We start from the raw sequence: 19,385 nt of genomic DNA, 5'->3' as shown, positions 1-19,385 counted from the left end.
CGTTATTGCTATCATGTTAATTGTTGACTATTAACTATCCTGTACTCACCTGTGTAAAAATATCTTGTCAGTTCACTTTTTATCCAATCCCAGAGGTTCTCTAGACCCCATCCCCTGACCAGATTGTTTCTCCTGCCTCACTAATTTATCATTAACGGATTTCTTGTAACCCCCTTACTTATGCCTTTTCTTTGATTGTAATGTATAAAATAAGGTGGTAAAATGCCATTCTCCAGAGAATTTCTCAATTCATTGAGATTTTTGCTTCCCAACAATTGTCAGTTTGGTTCAAATAAACTCACAAGAATTCTCTATAGATTTGACTGTTTCTTACATTGATATTTCCTGTAATTCTTAATACCGCTACAGTTTCTGGGTTTAAGAGTTAGGGATGCCTGCACAATTAGGTCCCCAGGCTTCTCTGAAGCAAAAGCAAACAGCTCAGTGACTCTCCTAATGCCTGAGGCACTCCCTTCAGTCCTGCCAGGCTCCTTCTGAGGGTGTTGAGCTTCTAGCAACACATAGCACAGCTGACACCTGGTGGGCAAGAACAATTATTGCGCCACTTCACTTTAGAAACCAAGGCCCTGAAATCCAGTACATTCCCCTGAACACAATAAACAGGCTAGAATCCCTTTCTCAGCCCTCAGGCACTTCATCTCTAAAGCAAAGCCAGGCCTAACATTCTTAAACTTTCTCTAATGTTATTTAGCCTTCTAAATTTCAGCATCACACGATTTTTTTAATGCAATCATTGTAAAAAATTTTTTAAAAGCTTTAAAAGAAAAATGTTTAAAAGAAAAAAAATCTCCCACAAATATTTTTAAAGGTGATTAAAATATTGCTGCATAAAATACAAGAAACTAAACCTATCAGCATCTTTGCATATTCTTCTACATGTATGATGGATCCAAAGTTAATAAGACATAATAATGAAAAAAACATTTAAAAGTACTTCTGGTCCATTCAACCCACATTTACCAGGTGCTTACCATGTCCCAAGAAACATGGTAGATCTGGGATATAACTAAAATGTGGTTGGAATTCAATACCTCTGAACATTGTTTGTTTTAAGAAAGGTATGTTATGGTCATCATTCCTAATTTCTTATTCCCAATATCACCTGGACCACCTAGGGCATTGTGTGATGTACTATTACTAAAAACTATATGTTACCAGGTCAAATTTCCTAAAATCTCCTCCTTGTCATAAGTGACTTCCTCAATTTTCTTGCTACAAGAAAGATACATAATATCTATATCATGTTCTTTTTTATCAAAAATAGTATCCTTGCCTCTCTGCTCTAGGAAGAAAATGCTACATAATTTTGTAAAATTTTTATTCCTTCTTCCTCATATAAAGAATAAAGATGTAGTACAAATAGCACTGATTTTTAAGAATGAATGACTGGGTTCTAACCTGGACATGAGATGCCTACTGTGCCTCCTGATAAAAGAATCCTTGCTCCCTGCTTCTACATCGTCTCATCTGCCAAAAGGTAGTAACAAAATCAACACTGTATTACAAAGAAATATTACATATAATAAATCTGTAAGACTACTCTAGTAGGCACAAATTCATGTTAACTCCCCTCCCCTTTCTATTATTTTTCCAAAATTTTAGTGCTTTCATTTCACCAAGAGTATGCATTTCTCATTCATTATAGAGGATTACATAACAACTTTCATGTTTCAGTTAGAAGAATGTATCACTTAATGTAGAAGAATCATATTCTATGAAGAAGCAGTCTTCACCTGGAGAAATAAATAGCAGCTCATAGTATTTTAAAGTTGATTTATTTACTTTAGAAAGAAACACTGATGTGAGAGAAACAGTGATCTTTTGCCTATCCATCTGCTGCCTCTCATATGCACCCCAGCTGGGACAGAACCTGTAAGACCAGCATACCCCCTGACCAAGAATTGAACTGATGAGCTTCCACCATGTGGGATGTCCCACCAATAGAGCCACGATGGTCAGCGCATAATACATAACTTTTTTATGGATTTAAGACTCATACTAATTTGAAACCAAGGGTATTCTTTACAAAATTACCTTTTAGTTCCTCAATACCAAATTTGTTGTTTTAGCACTTCCATGTGTGGCTCCAAAAAAAAAAAAAAAAAAAACGTTGATCATGCTGTAATACTTTGAGTGAGTTCCAGACAAAGGACATGGACTTTGACATTTTTGACACATTTCTATACCATCATATGATAAGGAAGAGGAAGGAATCTTAAAAAGGCTCCCTGGTTAAGTCCCAGGTAAAATACCACAGTATTCAAAACAGACAATTGATGGTTTATAGTCTAATTGAATTTAGTCTTCTTGGCAACATGTTTTTATTTATATATAATTAATGTTTGTGTTAATGTAGGTTAACAAAAGGAAATTTGTCAGGTTCTCTTCACAGTAGCACTTTTTCAATTCTGAAAAATTTCAAGTCACCTCTTTTCCAGGTTAAATCATTCCATTAAAAAGCTCTGTACCACTAAAAACAACATCGGCAAAATGAGAAGGGAACCAAGTGTATGGGAAAACATATTTGACAATGATACCTTGGACAAGGGTTTGATCTGCAAAATATATAAAGAACTCATACAACTCCACTCCAGGAAGACAAACAGCCCAACTAAAAAATAGGCAAAGAACCTGAACAGACACTTCTTCAAGGAGGACATACAGAGGGTCCAAGGACACATGAAAGGCTGCTCAGCATCACTAGCTGTCAGAGAGATACAAATTAAAACCAAAATAAGATACTACTTCACACCGGTCAGAATGGCCATCACAAACAAATTACCAAACAAGTGCTGGCGATGATGTGAAACAAAGGGAACACTAGTACACTGTTGGTGAAAATGCAGACTGGTGAAATCACTGGAAAAACAGTATGGAATTTCCTCAAAAAACTGAATGGAACTGCCTTTTGACATGGCAATTGCACTGCTGGGATTATACCCTAAGAATCCTGAAACACCAATTCAAAAGAACCTGTGTACCTCTAGGTTCATAGCAGCACAGTTTACAATAGCCAAGAGCTGGAAGCAACCTAAGTGTCCTTCAGTAAATGAATGGATCAAAAAAACTATGGTACGTTAATACAGTGAAATACTATGCAGCAGAAAGAAAGAAGGCGCTCCTACTCTTCATGACAGCATGGTCAGGGGAGAGAGAAAATGGGGTAAAGAAGGGTAAGGATCATCAAGGGCCATATAAAAAAGGATCCATGGACAAAGGCAATGGAGTGGGGGAGGACTGAATGTGGAAGGTGGGAGGTGGGCAGGTCAGGAGAGAGTAATGGAAGAAAAGTGGGGACAGCTGTAATTGAACAATAAAAAAAATTAAAAACAGTAAGTCATTCCAGCTCCTTTAATTTTCTTCACAGAGTATAACTTAAATATTTTTTTTTGTATTTTATGAACTATTTGGGTTTCTTGTCATTTTACTAATACTTAAGATATTATAATTCCCAGGCAAAGTACTGGAGAAGCAGCTTAGTAGTAGAGCATATTTTTTCTAATTGTGAAGAAAAATGGTGAAGGCTGTATCACAGAAATGCTATTCTAAGGAAAACTAAATCCAACACATTTGGCACAAGAAACTTAAGAGACTGGTGTGGAGATCATACCTTTATCAAACCAGTGAAGTTAATAATTGAAGTGCTATTGAGGCTATGTCTAATCCATTCAATCACCAACACATTCAATATACATTCTGCAGTGAGCTGACAAAATAAAAAAAGGATTAAGAAAAAAGAAGATATAATTTCTTTATTTAGGGCATTTATAGCATCCTAGGAGAAAATTACAGATATATGAAATTACACATTATCAGAAAAATACACAGAAACTTCCAAAATAATGGAATAGAAACTGAGTCTGTAATTGTTGGAAAATGAGGAACAGAGGAATGATGAAAGTCAGATTGAATTATCAAAGGACAAGATTTCTAGGGAACTCATTTTGAAAAACATAGAAAATTCTCAGAGGTTATCTAGTCCATACCCATCCCATGTGTTTCATCTTATTATAAAGAAAAAAATGAATGATGAAGAAAAGTTGTGATACTGATATTACAAAATCTTCCTGTTCATCACTGCTTTCAAAATCAGTTAAGCTTAGTTGGTTTTCCTCTTCCCAAATGAAAATATTATCATCCTCAAAAACATAAAATATTTTTACTACATTTCTGTTGTTGGTATTTCAGGGTGTTTCAACTTGGCAAACTAGGCAACCTTGACCTAGCATTTTAAATGAGAAATAATAGTTGATATTTTCTCATATTACTTGATTCAGATTTGTCCTTGAGCTCTGGAAGCTGTTGTTTAATAAGTTGTTATTCTCATCAACTGCTTCAAACATTTCATTTATCTGATTGCTGGGCTCTTGAGTATTTGCATTTATATCACCCACAACTAACAATGATGTGTGCAAGAAATTTGCACAAAACCTTTCCTTTAAATATAACTGAAATTTCTTTACATTATCTTCTGTCTCTAAGTGCAAGAAGTTGGTTCTTTTTGTTTTTTTTCTTTTACCCATCCAGTCAAATGTGCTATTAAAATAAAGTTGATCAAATATATCACCAATGGCCTTTCGGCTACTTGCCCTATTCTTATCTTTGAATGTGTTCATGTTTTTGTTTGATTCTAGTAAATAGGGGTGTATTTTCATCCATAAGTGGAATTCCAAGGAATTTTCAATATCAGAACCTTTGCAATATGCAAATCCTCGTTCTTCCTCATTTATAGGTCGGATAATAACTGTTAGTATTGGGCAATGTTGACCACAAATAGCATAGAGTTTATCCAAAGAGTCTCCTTCCTGAAGTGCACCATGAATACTATTATTTCCAGGCAATGGTTGGTTTTTAATAGTATCATCAGAGACAGGATGGACTTTATTGGGAGTTGGAAAGACATGAGTGACAGATGTGCATATTCTTTCTGACCTATGATCACCCTTATTCTCTGTATGAGGATTTGGTATTCTCTCCTTGGGGCAACTTTTATTTTGAACATCTAACAAATTTTCATGAAAAGCCTCAGAGTCACTAAGGTGAGGCATGTTAAAATCACTGCACTTCAGTTCAAGGGGTTGAGTCAGTTCCTCCAATTCTGAAGAGGATAGTTCAGCCATATTAGGGCCTAGGACCAAATTTCCAAAATGTGAATATGGTACCTCATTACTATTATTATCAAATAGAGTATCCACTGATGTAGTGTCTTCATTGCCACAGTTGTCAGAATTTTCAGATGATACTCTTAGCATATGATTTTCTTTCAGAAGCCACTTGCCCTTGTCAATCAATACTCCTTTCTCTATGTCCTTGAAAATTCTGCTATGGTCATTTTGTTTGTTAATATGTTCTCCAATGTATCTCCTATGATAATTGGACCTCAGATTATCAAAGTCACACTTATCTTGCCTTTCCTCCTGAAATTTCTGCAACTTAGATGAACTACTAGATACCTGTTCAGAACAGCGAAATGACTGACCTTCAGAATCATAAAGACCTGGTTTTCTAGCACACTGAAATTCCATAGAATTGTAAGGACAAACCTGAGGCCTGTTTGAAGACCCAGGGAAAAAAGATGGTTTAACAATCTCTGCTTTACCATAAAGTTTTTCTATCGTTCTTTTAACAAATCCTTTATTGTATTCTTTCTCTTGAGCAATCTCCTCACCACTGTCATTAGGACCATCACTGGATATTTTATGTGGCTGGTCATTCTCACTGTCACGTCTATAGTCTGAACAATCAGAAGTCACTGGGCTCTTGAGGCAGTTTTTAAAATCAAGAGAGGACTCTGAACAACTTTCAATTTCTATGTTTTTCACCTTCATTTTTACTCTCATTTTAGCTTCTCTTTCATTGACCTCCTTTTTGATATTTTGCTTAGAATCATAGCAAAACAATAAAGATGGTGGTGTTGTCAGCCTCTGACTGATTGTCTCACAAATTACACCATTCCTTCCTTTTTTTTCTGTAATGTTCCTTATAGGGACTTCTATCAATTCCAAATTTTTACTAGCCTCTAACTCTTTCTGGATCAATTCTTCAGTGGCTTGCTCTCCTACATTTAGCTTTGTATTAGAGATATCAATGTCTTGCTTTTCTAATTCTTCAAAAGATTCCAATTCTGAAATGTGTCTTCTCCTTGATGTTATACTGTTGGTTATTGAGCTTGGCTCTTCAGAAATCTTTGATTCCTGATCAAAGGATACATATGCATTTTTATCCTGAAATTTCTTTAATGAACAGTTTTTAAATTCAATTAGAGCACTGGGCTTCTTATCAAACTCTGGTTCAGTTGTATTTAGGAAATAGTCATAGTGGCTTAAATTGCTATTCTGGTGTGACATCAACATATCAAAGCCATGTGTATACCCAGGGGCTGCCAAAGTATTTTGGTCTTTCTGAACATCATTAACAATTTCTAACTCTTCAGTCAATTCCAGATTATCAGTATATGTGATTTTGTTGGAATTTAAAAAGCCATCAGTATTGCAGAATTTGATGGGAATGTAGGCCCCATCAATTGGGCAAGCTGTCTCATAAGTACAGTTATCCTCATGTGCCTTATGGGAAGACACAGCACCAGTAAGTGAGCAGAAATCCTCTACAAAACAAGCCTGATTTATAGAGGTCTGATCCATGGTACAGCCATCACTGTGGGGAAAAATGTTACTGAGGTTACAAGTCTCTTTCGGAGGATAAATCTTACTCACAGTGCACATCTTACATGGACAGCAAGTTGCCTCTGAAACACAAACTTCAGGAGTATAGTCCTCACTGGCACTTAAAGAGATTTTCTGTGTTTTTTCATTTTCAATGTACTTAGTAACTCTCTGAACATTGTGTGTGGAACAATTTGCAGTAAGACATATTGGAATCACATCTTGTCCTTTTTCAGTGAGTCCAAAGGGATTTGTAGTTGACTCCACTAAACTGGAAACAGCAGCCTTCAAGTCATCAGCTTTCTCTGTGATGGCAATGTGCTTTAGAACCTCCAACAGAGCAAGTAGTTCTGAAGTTCTGTTGGTAGTCTCATGATCATTGCCTTGACTGAAGCTATTAATACTTCCCTTTAGGTTTAGCACCAGGAGCCAAGCTAGAAGGACATTCGTGGATGAATTACATATTGGGGAATGGAAAGGAACATCTACAAGTGAACCTGGCATTTGAATAACACCATTCTGAGTCTTGCGAATACTGGGAACTAAAGCTTGCAGTTGGCGAAGCAACAGGAGTAGTAAGAGGTCTTTTGGGGTGGCCTCTTCAATCGGATCTACTTGGATGGCAGCCTCTACACTTTGCCCTTTTGTGGATAGGTGTATTTCTTGGTAAACAAAGCTTGGTAAACAAGGTCCTGACTTTTCAACAGATACTTCACTTTTAGTATCATGGTCATCGATAGCTGACTGTGACAAAGGACAACATTCATGTAGCGAAAGCAAACAAGCATCATTCAGAGACTCAATCTGGCTCTTGTGGAGATCTTTGGTAAGTTCTTCACTGTCATTATCTTTGTCAAAAGATTTACCTGTTTCTTTACCTAGATTATTTCCTGTCACACTGGCATTTTTAGTTATGTGCTTATTATTTTTCATGACAAAATTATTTCCTTTTTCAGATTTTATATGGTAATTATTTCCTGGTAAATCACTGTCACAATTTACCATGCTCTTTTCCTTTTTGCATATTGGTGTTGATTGTTTAGGTGGCAAGGCTGAATGTGGATTTATGTTCTGCAACCATCTCTGTATATAATGTTGAACTGAATGATGGGTAATATCCTCAGGAAAAACAGCTTTTTTCAAAGAAGGTAAGTGACTTGTTTGTGTTGTAACACGTTGTTTACTAAAAATAGTTCTTGATTTTAACTTATTCTCTATTTGTTTTTTCTGGCTTTTTAGAGTTATCTGTGAATTATTAAATTTTGAAACTAAACTCTTTTTTTCCATTCTTCTCAAATGCCATGATGCTATTTCCGTTTGAGTCTGGGGTCCATAAAAAGCACTGGGGTTTTGATCAAGAAAGTTAAGCACATGAAATAAATTTTGATTTTCAAAAGTATTTTTGCAATATCTAAATTCATTATGGGGAAATGCTTTATCTCCTTGACCAATTTCTTTTTTTACAGGGCCTCCTAAGCTTACTTTGTTTAGTGGTCTGATTTTTCTTTTAGTTAAAAGTCCTTGAACCTTAGAATTCTGAACAGTATTTAATTTATTTATTTGGAAATTTTTGGAATTCTCAGTGCTGAGATTACTTTTGGAACAAAAATAATTTGTTTCTATTACCATATCACTTGCATGGAGATCTTCCTCACAAAGTAGCACTTCTTTAGCTGGATTGTATGAATCCTGCAATATGGTTTTCTGTGCAACTCTACCTCTTGTGTTTATGTTCTTACTCTTATAAGGGATTTGTTTAGTTGTAATCTCTCCACCCTGATTCCTATAATTTATCATTTGGGATTGAGATTTTGTCTTCTTTTTTCTGGCAACAGATGATGCAATCTGCTTTTCAATTTCTGGAAATTTTGACAAACTGCACTGAACAAATTTATTAATTTGTCCATCAATTCTTCTGATGACAGGAGAAGATCCTGCTGAAGCTGGAGTCTCGAAAAGAGCTCTATGCATTCCAGAGTTACTTGAAGAATGAGTTGCATTTGCAGAAATAGGATGGAACCTATCACTGGTGCCACCACAATTTCTTAAGTTCTTGATATCAGTTTTGTTGTCTGATGTTACACTATCAACTATACCTTTTTCCACAATTAAGTTTCTTGGTATAGTGCATGACAAGTCATTATCATGGGATATCTCTAACACCTTCTGACTTGTAATTTCTACAACATCAGCACTTACTGCACTTGACTTGAGTTTTCTGTTTTCCTTTTTGCTTTCTAAAGATGACCCCATCTGTCCATTGTTATCTATCTGAACAAATACTGGTTTATTAGATACTGATGACACTTTACTGCAAGAATGTGTAAACATGTGATACTCAGATTTGTTTTCCCCATCATTCCTTTCTTCACCATAGGTAAATTGTCCAATCATTTTCTCTTGAACTTCAGTTTCAGATAGGAAGGTCACACTCCCTATCACAGATTTCTTTTGTCTCCCTCTCCTTGGCCCAGGTGTGGGGGGCCTATAAAAATGATGATCTTCTTGACCCTGAGTTCCCTGAATAGCACTTGTGTCCATAGCAGCATTCTCCCTACTAAAAGAAGTTTTGGCCTCTTGATCGGTCATTTGAGTGTTTATCTCCTCTGCCAAACTGTCCTTTTGGTTATTGTCCCTCTCGAGGGGTGAGACATCAGCAGAAAATGAGTATGTTTCAATCTTTTTACCAGATGACAGATCTGTTCTTACTGGGAAACTGCTTATCTCACAGTCTTTATCATTACTAGAAAGACCAGCTTTACTGACATTGGTTGTCCATTTCATGGTTTCCTCTTCTTTTATCTTGAATCGAACTTTCATCTCAACTGTCACAGTGCCATCTTGATTAAAAATAATTGATTTCTCAATATTGTCTTCAGAAGGATATATCAATAAATTCTGAGAATCCTTTTTTTCTAAGGCCAAGTTATTTTCAGGAGCAAAGGAACAGTTTGAATAGTGATCGTTATCATGCATTTTGTCAGAAGAAGCAGAATAAATCTGGGACCTTGGACTTGAAGGCATAAGTGTGCTCACTTTCAGGATTTTATGAGTAAAAGATGCCCCACATCAAAATATAACATGGAAGATAAAGAAGTTATATATACATATATCCAATAGAAGAGGCAGCAAAGAAGAAAAGAAAAAATGAAATAATTAGTACAAAAATACCATTATTTTCTAAATTTCATAGTAAAAATGACATTAATATGTTTCTCACTTCTATGTATTCATTAGTTTTTTGAATTCACTGTAATATCTGATACATTTCTACAAACTATTCTTCAAAAAGACTTATTATTCTAATTGAATGAGGAGATTTACACAATTTTAATTCTGTGTTGAATAAGGTCATTTTAAAAACAAAAGCATAAAACAAAAATTGCTGAGGATTCTACTAAAAATAGATCTGTGCAGTGTTTAGGTTTGTTGTTGATTTCCTTTACCAGTATTGAAATTCAAGTCTAACCAAGTACTGCTCACTTATTCAAACAAAGCAAGAAATAATTTACAGTGGTATTTATTTTCCTCTTTGCACATATCCAAAAGAGGCATGTGTGGCATTACGAAAGCCAAAACATTTTATAATTTATTTAAAGGTTACATTAATCAAATAATTGTTAAGTTAGCATTCACTTTGTATAATCAGTGCATATAACTCAATATAGGGCACAAAAGAGAGTTAAACATAAGACCCAGATATCTCATTATCTTTATAATGTGTATATCTAAAGATAATCTTTGTACTCGTGCTTCTTACTTTCAATCTAACTCTTATTAGTGATTCATATAGATTTTCACATTCTTGCCACCAATTAAATACCTTTACCTTTTCAAAATATAAACCTATAAATATTTTCTCTTATTGCTCTTTACTTTTACCAAAACTTTAAATGAAAGTATCTTATTCATAATTTTTTATAGTAAAGTTTAAGGAAGCCCTCAGATTCCCTGAAACAATTAACAGTCATACTCAACAATGCATGTCAAGCACAAGACTAAAATCATTTAGTAAAGTGACTAAGGTAACATAATACTACTATATGCATAAAAAATATTCAGCAGCTAATGCATACAAAATGAAAATATTAATAATTACCTACTTAGTATATCCATAAAATAACTAAGTGACAAAATAAGCAACAGATGAATTTCACCTACTTTAATAGTAAGTAGAGGAATCAATACTACTTATTCCACTTCTGAATAAAAGTAAAACTAAAATTTAAGTATAAATGGCAATCAATATTCTAGTATAGAGTTAAAATACTTAGCACAGTGAATAATGAGATTAACTATGCCTGCATGGATATTTATAGACTATGCCACACTCCTAAGCACCAAGAGGCCATCCGCCACCCCTCCAAAAGAAAATACATTATATAGTATTTCCTAAGAAATTATCAACCTAGACTATTGTTAACCAGCATGAAATGGCTACATGAACCTTTTCTTTAAAAAAATAAAAGGGGAATCTATGGGCCTGTGGTTTTTACTTCAGTAAATGGAACATGTACAAAGTTAGGGATTTTTTAAAATACACTCAACTAACCTACTGAGCTCTGCATGAAACTACTTAAAGAAAACTCAACAACTACCAGAGCTGTCACTTACGTAGTCCATAGAATTGCTCTCCAAATAAAGAGATGCTGGCAATTAATTTATTTTAATCTAAGTATTATATGAAAAAACTCATACTTCATTATTTCAATTTAAACAATAATATCACTGATTGATATCAAAAAATCTAAAAAACTTATGAGATAACTTTTATAATTTTTCCAATCATTAATATAAACAATTTCAGTTTAGAGTATTTTTGATCCCATCATTTTATTCTCTGCGATGAAGAAAAAAATGGTCATTTAAGCATGAACTTGTGTTGTTAACATAAACAATTTCCGTATTAAATATAAAGGCTACAGATGAAGTGACTTACTCTTCCTGCTTTCTGACCTAGTATACCCCTTGGCATACACACGATGAAAGAACCCTGGTAATCTGCCAGGAAGCAAGTACTTCTGGATGTCATAACTCCCTGGTTTAAACGGCTCCCTTCCAGCTGCCACCACAGCTCCAGAGCTCAGCATCACTGCCTGGAGACTGGGAACCTAGAAGAAACCAAAAAGTTACAGTCTTTACATAAGCAGCATGAAGTTTTCGTTCTTTCCATATAGTAATGTTACAACTGATTTAATCAATTCAACAAACTCCTGGGCTACAAAGAGATAATCACCAAGTATTTGTTAGGCACCAATGATGTATACAAATAAGAAAATATATCTTAGAACCCTAAAACACCAATCCAAAAGAACCTATGCACCCCAATGTTCATAGCAGCACAATTTACAATAGCCAAGAGTTGGAAGCAACCTAGGTGCCCATCAGTAAATGAATGGATCAAAAAATTATGGTACATATACACAATGGAATTCTATGCAGCAGAGAGAAAGAAGGAGCTCCCACCCTTTGCAACAGTATGGATGGAACTGGAAGGCATTATGCTGAGTGAAACAAGCCAGGCATCGAAAGACAAATACCATATGGTCTCACCTTTAATAGGAAGCTAACCAACAAAACAAAGCAAGCAAAATATAACCAAAGACACTGAAATAGAGAACAGGGGGACAGTGACCAGAGGGGACAGGGGAGGGAATTTCAGGAGAAAAGGGGAAAGATTTACAGGAACTAGTATAAAGGACACATGGACAACAGCTAAGGAGGGTAGAAATGGGAGGGAGGTGGGGAGCATTAGGGGGGTGGGCTGAGATGGGAGTAAAAGACAGAAAACTGTACTTGAAGAATTAAATTTAAAAATTGCAATTGGTAAAAAAAGAAAAGAAAAAAGGAAATACCCAAGTGTGGGTGGTCGGGGCTAAACCAAAACCCTTATTGAGCCTACATACTAGCTGGAAAGAGATAGGCTGGTGTTCCGTCAAACTACGGAAATCTTTCAAAGGTCTCCTACTGCCTCTGCCACCCCCACCAACGTATCCAGCTGTAGCCTAATGTCTATGCACCAGAGGACAAAGGGCCTAATGGACACAGCAGGACTGGGGAGGGGGGCTTCCGGGGACACACTGGCAACTACAGGGGAACTTTCTCCTGACCCCCTAAGCAGGGATTCCAGGAAAATGCTTTCTCTACCTAACAGATTATGACTCTTGGCTATTCCTTTTCAAGAAATATGGTCTACATCAGACTCTATGCCAACATATTATATAACTCAGTACTTAGGGAAGGCAGAAAAAGGGGATGGAGCATAAAACAGAAAGCAAGCTCCAGCGTCACTTCATCAGCTTCTGACTGGGGAACAAAAGAACCACCCTCCCAGGTAAGCCAGCGATGTCTTCCGCGGATGAGAACACACAAACACACACAGGCAAGGGTGACTAAAGGCTTCCTTCCCCAGGGGTGAGGACACGCAAGACAAGAGCTCATACTCGAGGTGCTTCCAGAATGCTCACCTTCCTTCCGTCAGTGAAGTAGAGCTTGGTTATGCGGCACTGCATGATCTCTGTCAGGTGCTGCAGAAAGGCCTCAAAGCTCTGGGTGACCCTCCTGCTCAGAAGAATCACATGTTGGGATTTCGGGTTGCCGTTTCTGAAAACTGCAAGCCTCCGAGGGGTGTGCAGCAGGCCAGGAGTGGCGGCGGGGGAGTGGTGCGCATACGCACCGATGGCTCGGCTGCTGTGCCAGGGCCGTGGGCGCCGGCGGGCCTGGTCCAGGTCCACAGGCTGTACCTTCCTGCTGTGAGAGCACAGGTAGGATTCACCGTCCTCCAGCTGCTCCAGGGATGTGATGCTGTGCCTTCCTCGAGGGGTGCTGATGTTCCTCACCCCAAAAGGTAGAGGTACCTTTCTTGACAAGCTATCCAACAGAGCATCAAAACTTTTAAAGGAACGAGGGTTGACCACGACCCTTACCCCTCCAAATTGTGGATCTCCGCTCTTGTAGAAGCTTATCCTTTTGGCCACAACAGGATGAATGATGCTCATATGGCGAGAGGAAGGAACTTGACCTTCAGAAGAAGTTGGATGGATCATGGAAAAACTGGTGGAAGGAGTTTCACTCATTTTGGCCAAGACCTAGAAAAGGGGAAAAAAAATATTCATCTCCAGAACAATAGCACCATAAAGAATACATGATAATGATAATGTAAGAAAATTATAGTCGTGGATATCCAGGTTGTTCCTAGGATTTCATTCATTCCTTTATTCATTCATTATACCTACCTATTTTGAAATATAATATTAAGGGCTTTACAATAAGAAAAATAAATGAAACAGTTAAATAACAGTATTTCTAGTTTAAAGATACCAAAAAAAAAAAAAACACTCAAAGTGACTAGGTAAAGAAATAATGATTATATAAACAGCCATGCAATGGAAAGCTATGCAACCATTAAACCTGGCTTTCTAGATTTGTATTTTTAAGTATATTTTATTGATTATGTTATTACAGTTTTCCCAATTTTCCCCATTTATCCCTCCTCTACCCTGCACCTCCCAACCCTCCAACATTCCCCACCTTAGTTCATGTTCGTGGGTCATACATATAAGTTCTTTGACTTCTCTGTTTCTTATACCATTCTTAACTTCTCCCCATCTATATTATACCTACCATTTATGCCTCTTATCACCCTCCTCACTGTGCCTTTCCCCTCCTCTCCTTCCTCTCCCCTCCTCACTGAAAACCTTCCAAGTAATGTTCATTTCTCTGGTTCTGTTCCTTTTCTAGTTGCCCGCTTAGTTTTTCTTTCCATTTTGTTTTTTAGGTTCAATTGTTGATAGTTGTGAGTTTCTTGTTATTATACTGGTTCATAGTTTTTGATCTTCTAGTTCTTAGATAAGTCCCTTTAGCCTTTCACATAATGAGGGCTTTGTGATGATGAACTTCTTTAGCTTTATCTTATCTGGGAAGTACTTTATCCCCTCTTCCATTCTAAATAATAGCTTTGCTGGATAGAGTGATCTTGGATGTAGGTCCTTGCCTTTCATGACTTCAAATTCTTCTTTCCAGCACCTTCTTGCCTGCAAGGTTTATTTAGAGAAACCAGCTGCTAGTCTTATAGGAACTCTTTTGTAGGTAACTCTCTCCTTTTCTTTTCCTGCTTTTAAGATTTTCTCCTTATCTTTAATCTTGAATAACTTAATTATGATGTGCCCTGCTGTGTTTCTTTTTGGGACCAATTTCTTCAGGACTCTCTCTCAGCTTCCTGGACTTCCTGGAAATCTATTTCTTTCGCCAGATTGGGGAAGTTTTTCTTCATTATTTATTCAAATAAGTTTTCAACTTCTTGTTCTTGTTCTTCTTCTGGAACCCCTATGATTCAGATATTGGAACATTTGAAATTGTCACAGAGGTTTCTAAGTCTCTCCTCATTTTTTTGAACTCTTATTTATTTATTCTATTCCAGTTGGATGTTTATTTCTTTCTTTTGTTGTAGACCACTGATTTGAGTCCTGGTTTCTTTCCCTTCACTATTGATTCCATATACATTTTCCTTTATTTCACGTTGGATAGATTTCATTTGTTCCTTCATTTTGTGACCGAGCTTAATCAGTTCTGTGAGCATCCTGATTACCAGTGTTTCAAACTCTGCATCAGATAAGTTGGCTATCTCCTTATTGCTTAGCTCTTTTTCTGGAGTTTTGATCTGTTCTTTCATTTGGGCCATATTTTTTAACTCAGTGCACCTGTTATATTGTGGGGGGTGGGGTCTTAGTTATTCACCCACGTGAGGCAACCCTCTTTGCTGTGCTGTGATACTGTCTGTGGGGGAGGAGTCAGAGGAGGAACAATGTAGCTCACTTGCTGGGCTCTACACCCACTTTCCAATGTGTCAGACTGGGAGCTTTTCCTGCTGTGGCAACCCCCCTGGTAGTTTACAGCCAGCTTGAGTCTTTAGTTTCCTGTTCAGTCAGCCCTGTGTTGCCTGGACAGTCCACCACTTGCCTTGGGTCCTCTCTGCCTCCTCCCGTCCATCTCGATCTCTCCTACCTCTCTGGTGAATGTTTCTTTAACTCCTTGGTTGTTGGAATTCCATGCAGTTTGATTTTCTGGCACTTCTGGTTGTTTATTGTTTTTAGATTGGTTGTTATCTTCCTTTAGGTTGTGCAAGGAAGCAAAGAGTTTCTACATAAACTTTCATCTTGGCCAGAACTCTAGATTTGTATTTATTGGTGTGTAAAAATGATCACAACCTATCAATAGGTGAAAAAGCAGTTTGTAAAATACATATGCCATGCCATTGCCTATAGGGAACCAATCTACCACAAATGTAGCTCAGCCCTGGTTTGGAAAACTGGCAGCTTGAGGCAGCACACAGGGACCGGGCCCACAGATTGGCTTTTCCATGGGGAACCAGGCCTCCATTGTACTTTGGCTGCTTTGAGGCTTACTTTTGTTAAAACTCCCTCACCCTGAATTGATGCAGAAAATGTTTAGTGCATATCTTTAAAGTAACTTCCTAAAGTCTGTGCTAATCATCCCAAGGACAAAGTGTAACCAGTTCTACCACTTTTCCCCTTGCATCTGTAACATTCTTTTCTTTGAAATGATCAGCAATATCCTTTCTTTTGTTATTTGTAAAAGGTAACTACCTAAAGCAAACCTGTGCACGGTAAATGAGGACCAACCTTGATGTAATGTACCCAGAAAAGCAATAAAAACTTGTCCAGGCAAGTGTCTGGGCCCTCTCTCACTCAGAGAGTAGCCATGTTGTCCATTTTTTCCACAGGACTTCTGTAGTCCCTGTGAATTTGTCACATCCACAACACTATCGACCCTGCTGGTCAGAGTCCATATCAATTGCCAGTGTATTGTATTGGCCCTCTGTATCTATGGAATTCACATCTATAGTCCAACCAACTATGGATGGAAAATATTCATGAAAAGTTTTTTTACATTTTTGCTAACATGTACTATGTAGTTATGCCTACAATGATTGAATCTATATTGAATATGTACAAACTTTTTTCATTGTCCTTATTTCTAAACAATACAGTTTAACAACTATTAACATAGCATTCAAATTGTATCAGGTATAATCATCTCAACATAACTTAAAGTATATGGGAGTATGCACGTAGGTTATATACAAATACTATGACATTTCATATAAGGGGTTTAATCATTCACAGATTTTCAGATTAGTGGTGTTCCTGGAAACAATTCCCCCATAGATACCGGGGTCCAACTTGTATATTCAGGGTTGGGCTAAAGTAGGTTAATAATACTAAATAATGCAATAATTAATAAGAAAGTAATATAAGAATTGACTGTGTTTCATGTACTCACAATTATAAATCTACTTTCATCCACACCCCTTTATTGGTTATAATATTGGAAAAAGACCAAAAGTAAGTATAGCCCAGTATTGATTGTAGTTATCAATGGACGGCAGAGCTAGTGATAATATTTGTGTTTTTTATACATCGACAAATATTGTGAATCTTTAAAATTAACAGGTATTATTGAACAGTTAAAGAAACAAAAGAGGTGCAAATCAGAAACACCCAATGCAAAAATTAGTCCTGAGTGTCCTCACAGTCAAGGAAAAACGGGAGAAATAAGAAGTTTATAAACTTCAAATTGTCTATTGAATGAAACTAAATGAGTTCATCTGGAGAAAATTGTTTTCTAATATTGAATTCTACCAGAAATGCATAACACAGATTCTTAAATAATAGCCATATTAAGGTTGTGTAAGATGTTTCCATTACAGGTGATAGAAAATGCAGGCAAATTATCTAACACTCCACTAATCCTACATTGAGAAACTGCACTAAAAAAACCCCATGTGTGTAGACTGACAACATTGGTAGTGCTGCTAAAAGTGGTGCAATCTGAATATTGCTTCCACTAATGGTTCAAAAATAATGGTTCAAGAGGGAATTTCAGAGCCATTTTCAGCCAATCACTGAAGTTTTTCTTTTCCACTTCCTAATAAACCAAAGGCCTGATTTATAAGTAAGCTTCTAGTGGAAGGGTTTATCTTTGTCTGAGGTTGTTTTTCATTTATAGTATGTTATAGCTATTTTCTATTATTTTAAATCAATATAATTATTAGTACCTTTTGTCTCAGTAAGAATGCCCAGCAGCCTTGAAGACAAATTGAACACAACAAATACATGTGATCAGTATTATAGAGATGAAAACGGCATGTTTGTCATTATAAACTAGCTATAATGAGTCTGGCTCAAATCACCTACCTAACTATTTGAAAGCTGTTATAAAAGATTATTCATCTATCTCTAGTATAATTTGTAAATCTTCCTTATAAGTAACTTAGAAAAATGAATTTGAAGAATAGCCTAGAAATTAGGTGTGTCTCCTCTTCTCCCTCCCTGGGGGATTTAAAGCAATTATAGTACTGAAGACGACAAAGGCAGCTGTAGTGAGCATGCGCATCAGGCGCTGGGGAATCCAGCTTTGCAGTGGAGTCAGCAAAACTGGAACCTCTTCTCATCCTCCTGATAAACAGTGATCTGACCTTGAACAGCATGCTGCTTAATCTCTGTGACCTCTCCAACTATAAGAGGGATGAATTTCTTTAGTATTTAAATAAAGGCTTTGGAACTCTTTCCTTCCAATTACTTTTTAGGTGGTTTACTTACGTATTTGTTTGAAAATATTTTTCATGAATAGTGATTGAGATACACTTTTCATCTAATTTTGGAAAATTGTATTTATCTCTATTTAATGCACAATGAGGTTTTTAATTTCAATAGTTTTCTGCCTGGATCACACTATTTGGAGAGCTATGGACCTGGTGATCATGTTGCTGTGTGCACTGACTAGTAGGCTATGGGTTTTGGTTTACTTGTTTCTTTGTTTGCCTGTGTTTGTTGGAAAGGTGACTAAAACAGAGAAAGGAGGTTTTGTGCCAGGACCAGGAAGGAGAACAAGGAAGATAAGTATAATTGGAGAGAAGAGGGTGGCCCCTATTGTTCTTATCCCACTGCTGCCTACTACTGAGCACTGGTTTTAAACCTGATGCCTGAAAGGAAGAAGCTGAAAGCACCATTTTCTGGGAAGATGCCAGATGCCTAGTGGTGAAGGAGAATTTGGAGAGAAACAACCTGCAGCAGGGTGATTGCCAGTACTTTGATAATGAGGCAGTAGCAAAAAAAAATTCCACAAAATATAAGTTTGTATGATCCTCATTGCATGTAAGAGTATCTCTCAGAACTCCTAAAGTCACTGAGGGAAGTTTTTGATAATGCTGATATTTTTGCATATATGCAGATGAAGTTTAAGAGGCTATGGGAAGGCGGGCATTGTGTGTGTGGTATAGACATAATGGAGATTCAATATTATCACTAAATAAAAAGATCTATGTACATGCATTGCACAATACCATCAATGGGGAAAAGAGTGCAAGCTAGTTTCCTTCCAGAGGAAGTGTTTCAGCTATTGCCTTGAGCATATGTATTGTTTACAGGGACCGTGGGAAATCCACAGAGTAATTCAATAACACAGTTGAGGAAGAGTCAGAGTACCATGAGAATATCAAGGAGAGATGTGTAGCCTAACTGAGGGATTGGGGCTGAAGGTGGGAAGAGATGGCAGTATCCAAAGGAAAGCCTGTGTGTAGCTGTGGTGCCAGAGCCAAAGAATGGTGATAATGTCTTCCAGGAAGGAGGCAGGAATGAGTGGGGAATCTGCCAGTGCACAGGAGTAAGACCAAAAACATGG

At 36.9% G+C, this 19,385-nt stretch overlaps 1 protein-coding gene across 2 annotated transcripts in view; it reads right to left on the bottom strand.

Moving 5' to 3' along the window:
- Nucleotides 1-18,020, bottom strand: part of RP1 (RP1 axonemal microtubule associated) — a 301,141-nt gene extending 283,121 nt beyond the window's left edge. The window contains exons 1-4 of one of the 2 annotated variants that reach the window (XM_037031823.1): nucleotides 17,761-17,977; nucleotides 13,151-13,771; nucleotides 11,623-11,794; nucleotides 3,748-9,718 (exon numbers count right to left, since the gene is read on the bottom strand). In XM_037031823.1, coding sequence (XP_036887718.1) covers nucleotides 4,281-9,718; nucleotides 11,623-11,794; nucleotides 13,151-13,771; nucleotides 17,761-17,820 — 6,291 coding nt within the window. In that variant the 5' untranslated portion in view covers nucleotides 17,821-17,977 and the 3' untranslated portion in view covers nucleotides 3,748-4,280. Of the gene's footprint in view, nucleotides 1-3,747; nucleotides 9,719-11,622; nucleotides 11,795-13,150; nucleotides 13,772-17,760 lie in introns of those variants that run through there. The other variant, XM_037031824.1, reaches the window with a different exon arrangement.
- Nucleotides 18,021-19,385: the final 1,365 nt, after the last annotated feature.

The sequence above is a fragment of the Sturnira hondurensis genome, unplaced genomic scaffold (assembly GCF_014824575.4).
Source record: "Sturnira hondurensis isolate 20B ecotype Veracruz unplaced genomic scaffold, ASM1482457v3 Scaffold0021209, whole genome shotgun sequence".
Taxonomy (NCBI): Eukaryota; Metazoa; Chordata; class Mammalia; order Chiroptera; family Phyllostomidae; genus Sturnira; species Sturnira hondurensis.
The sequence above is the reverse complement of the archived record's forward strand: the minus strand, read 5'-3'. Positions and strand labels throughout refer to the sequence as shown.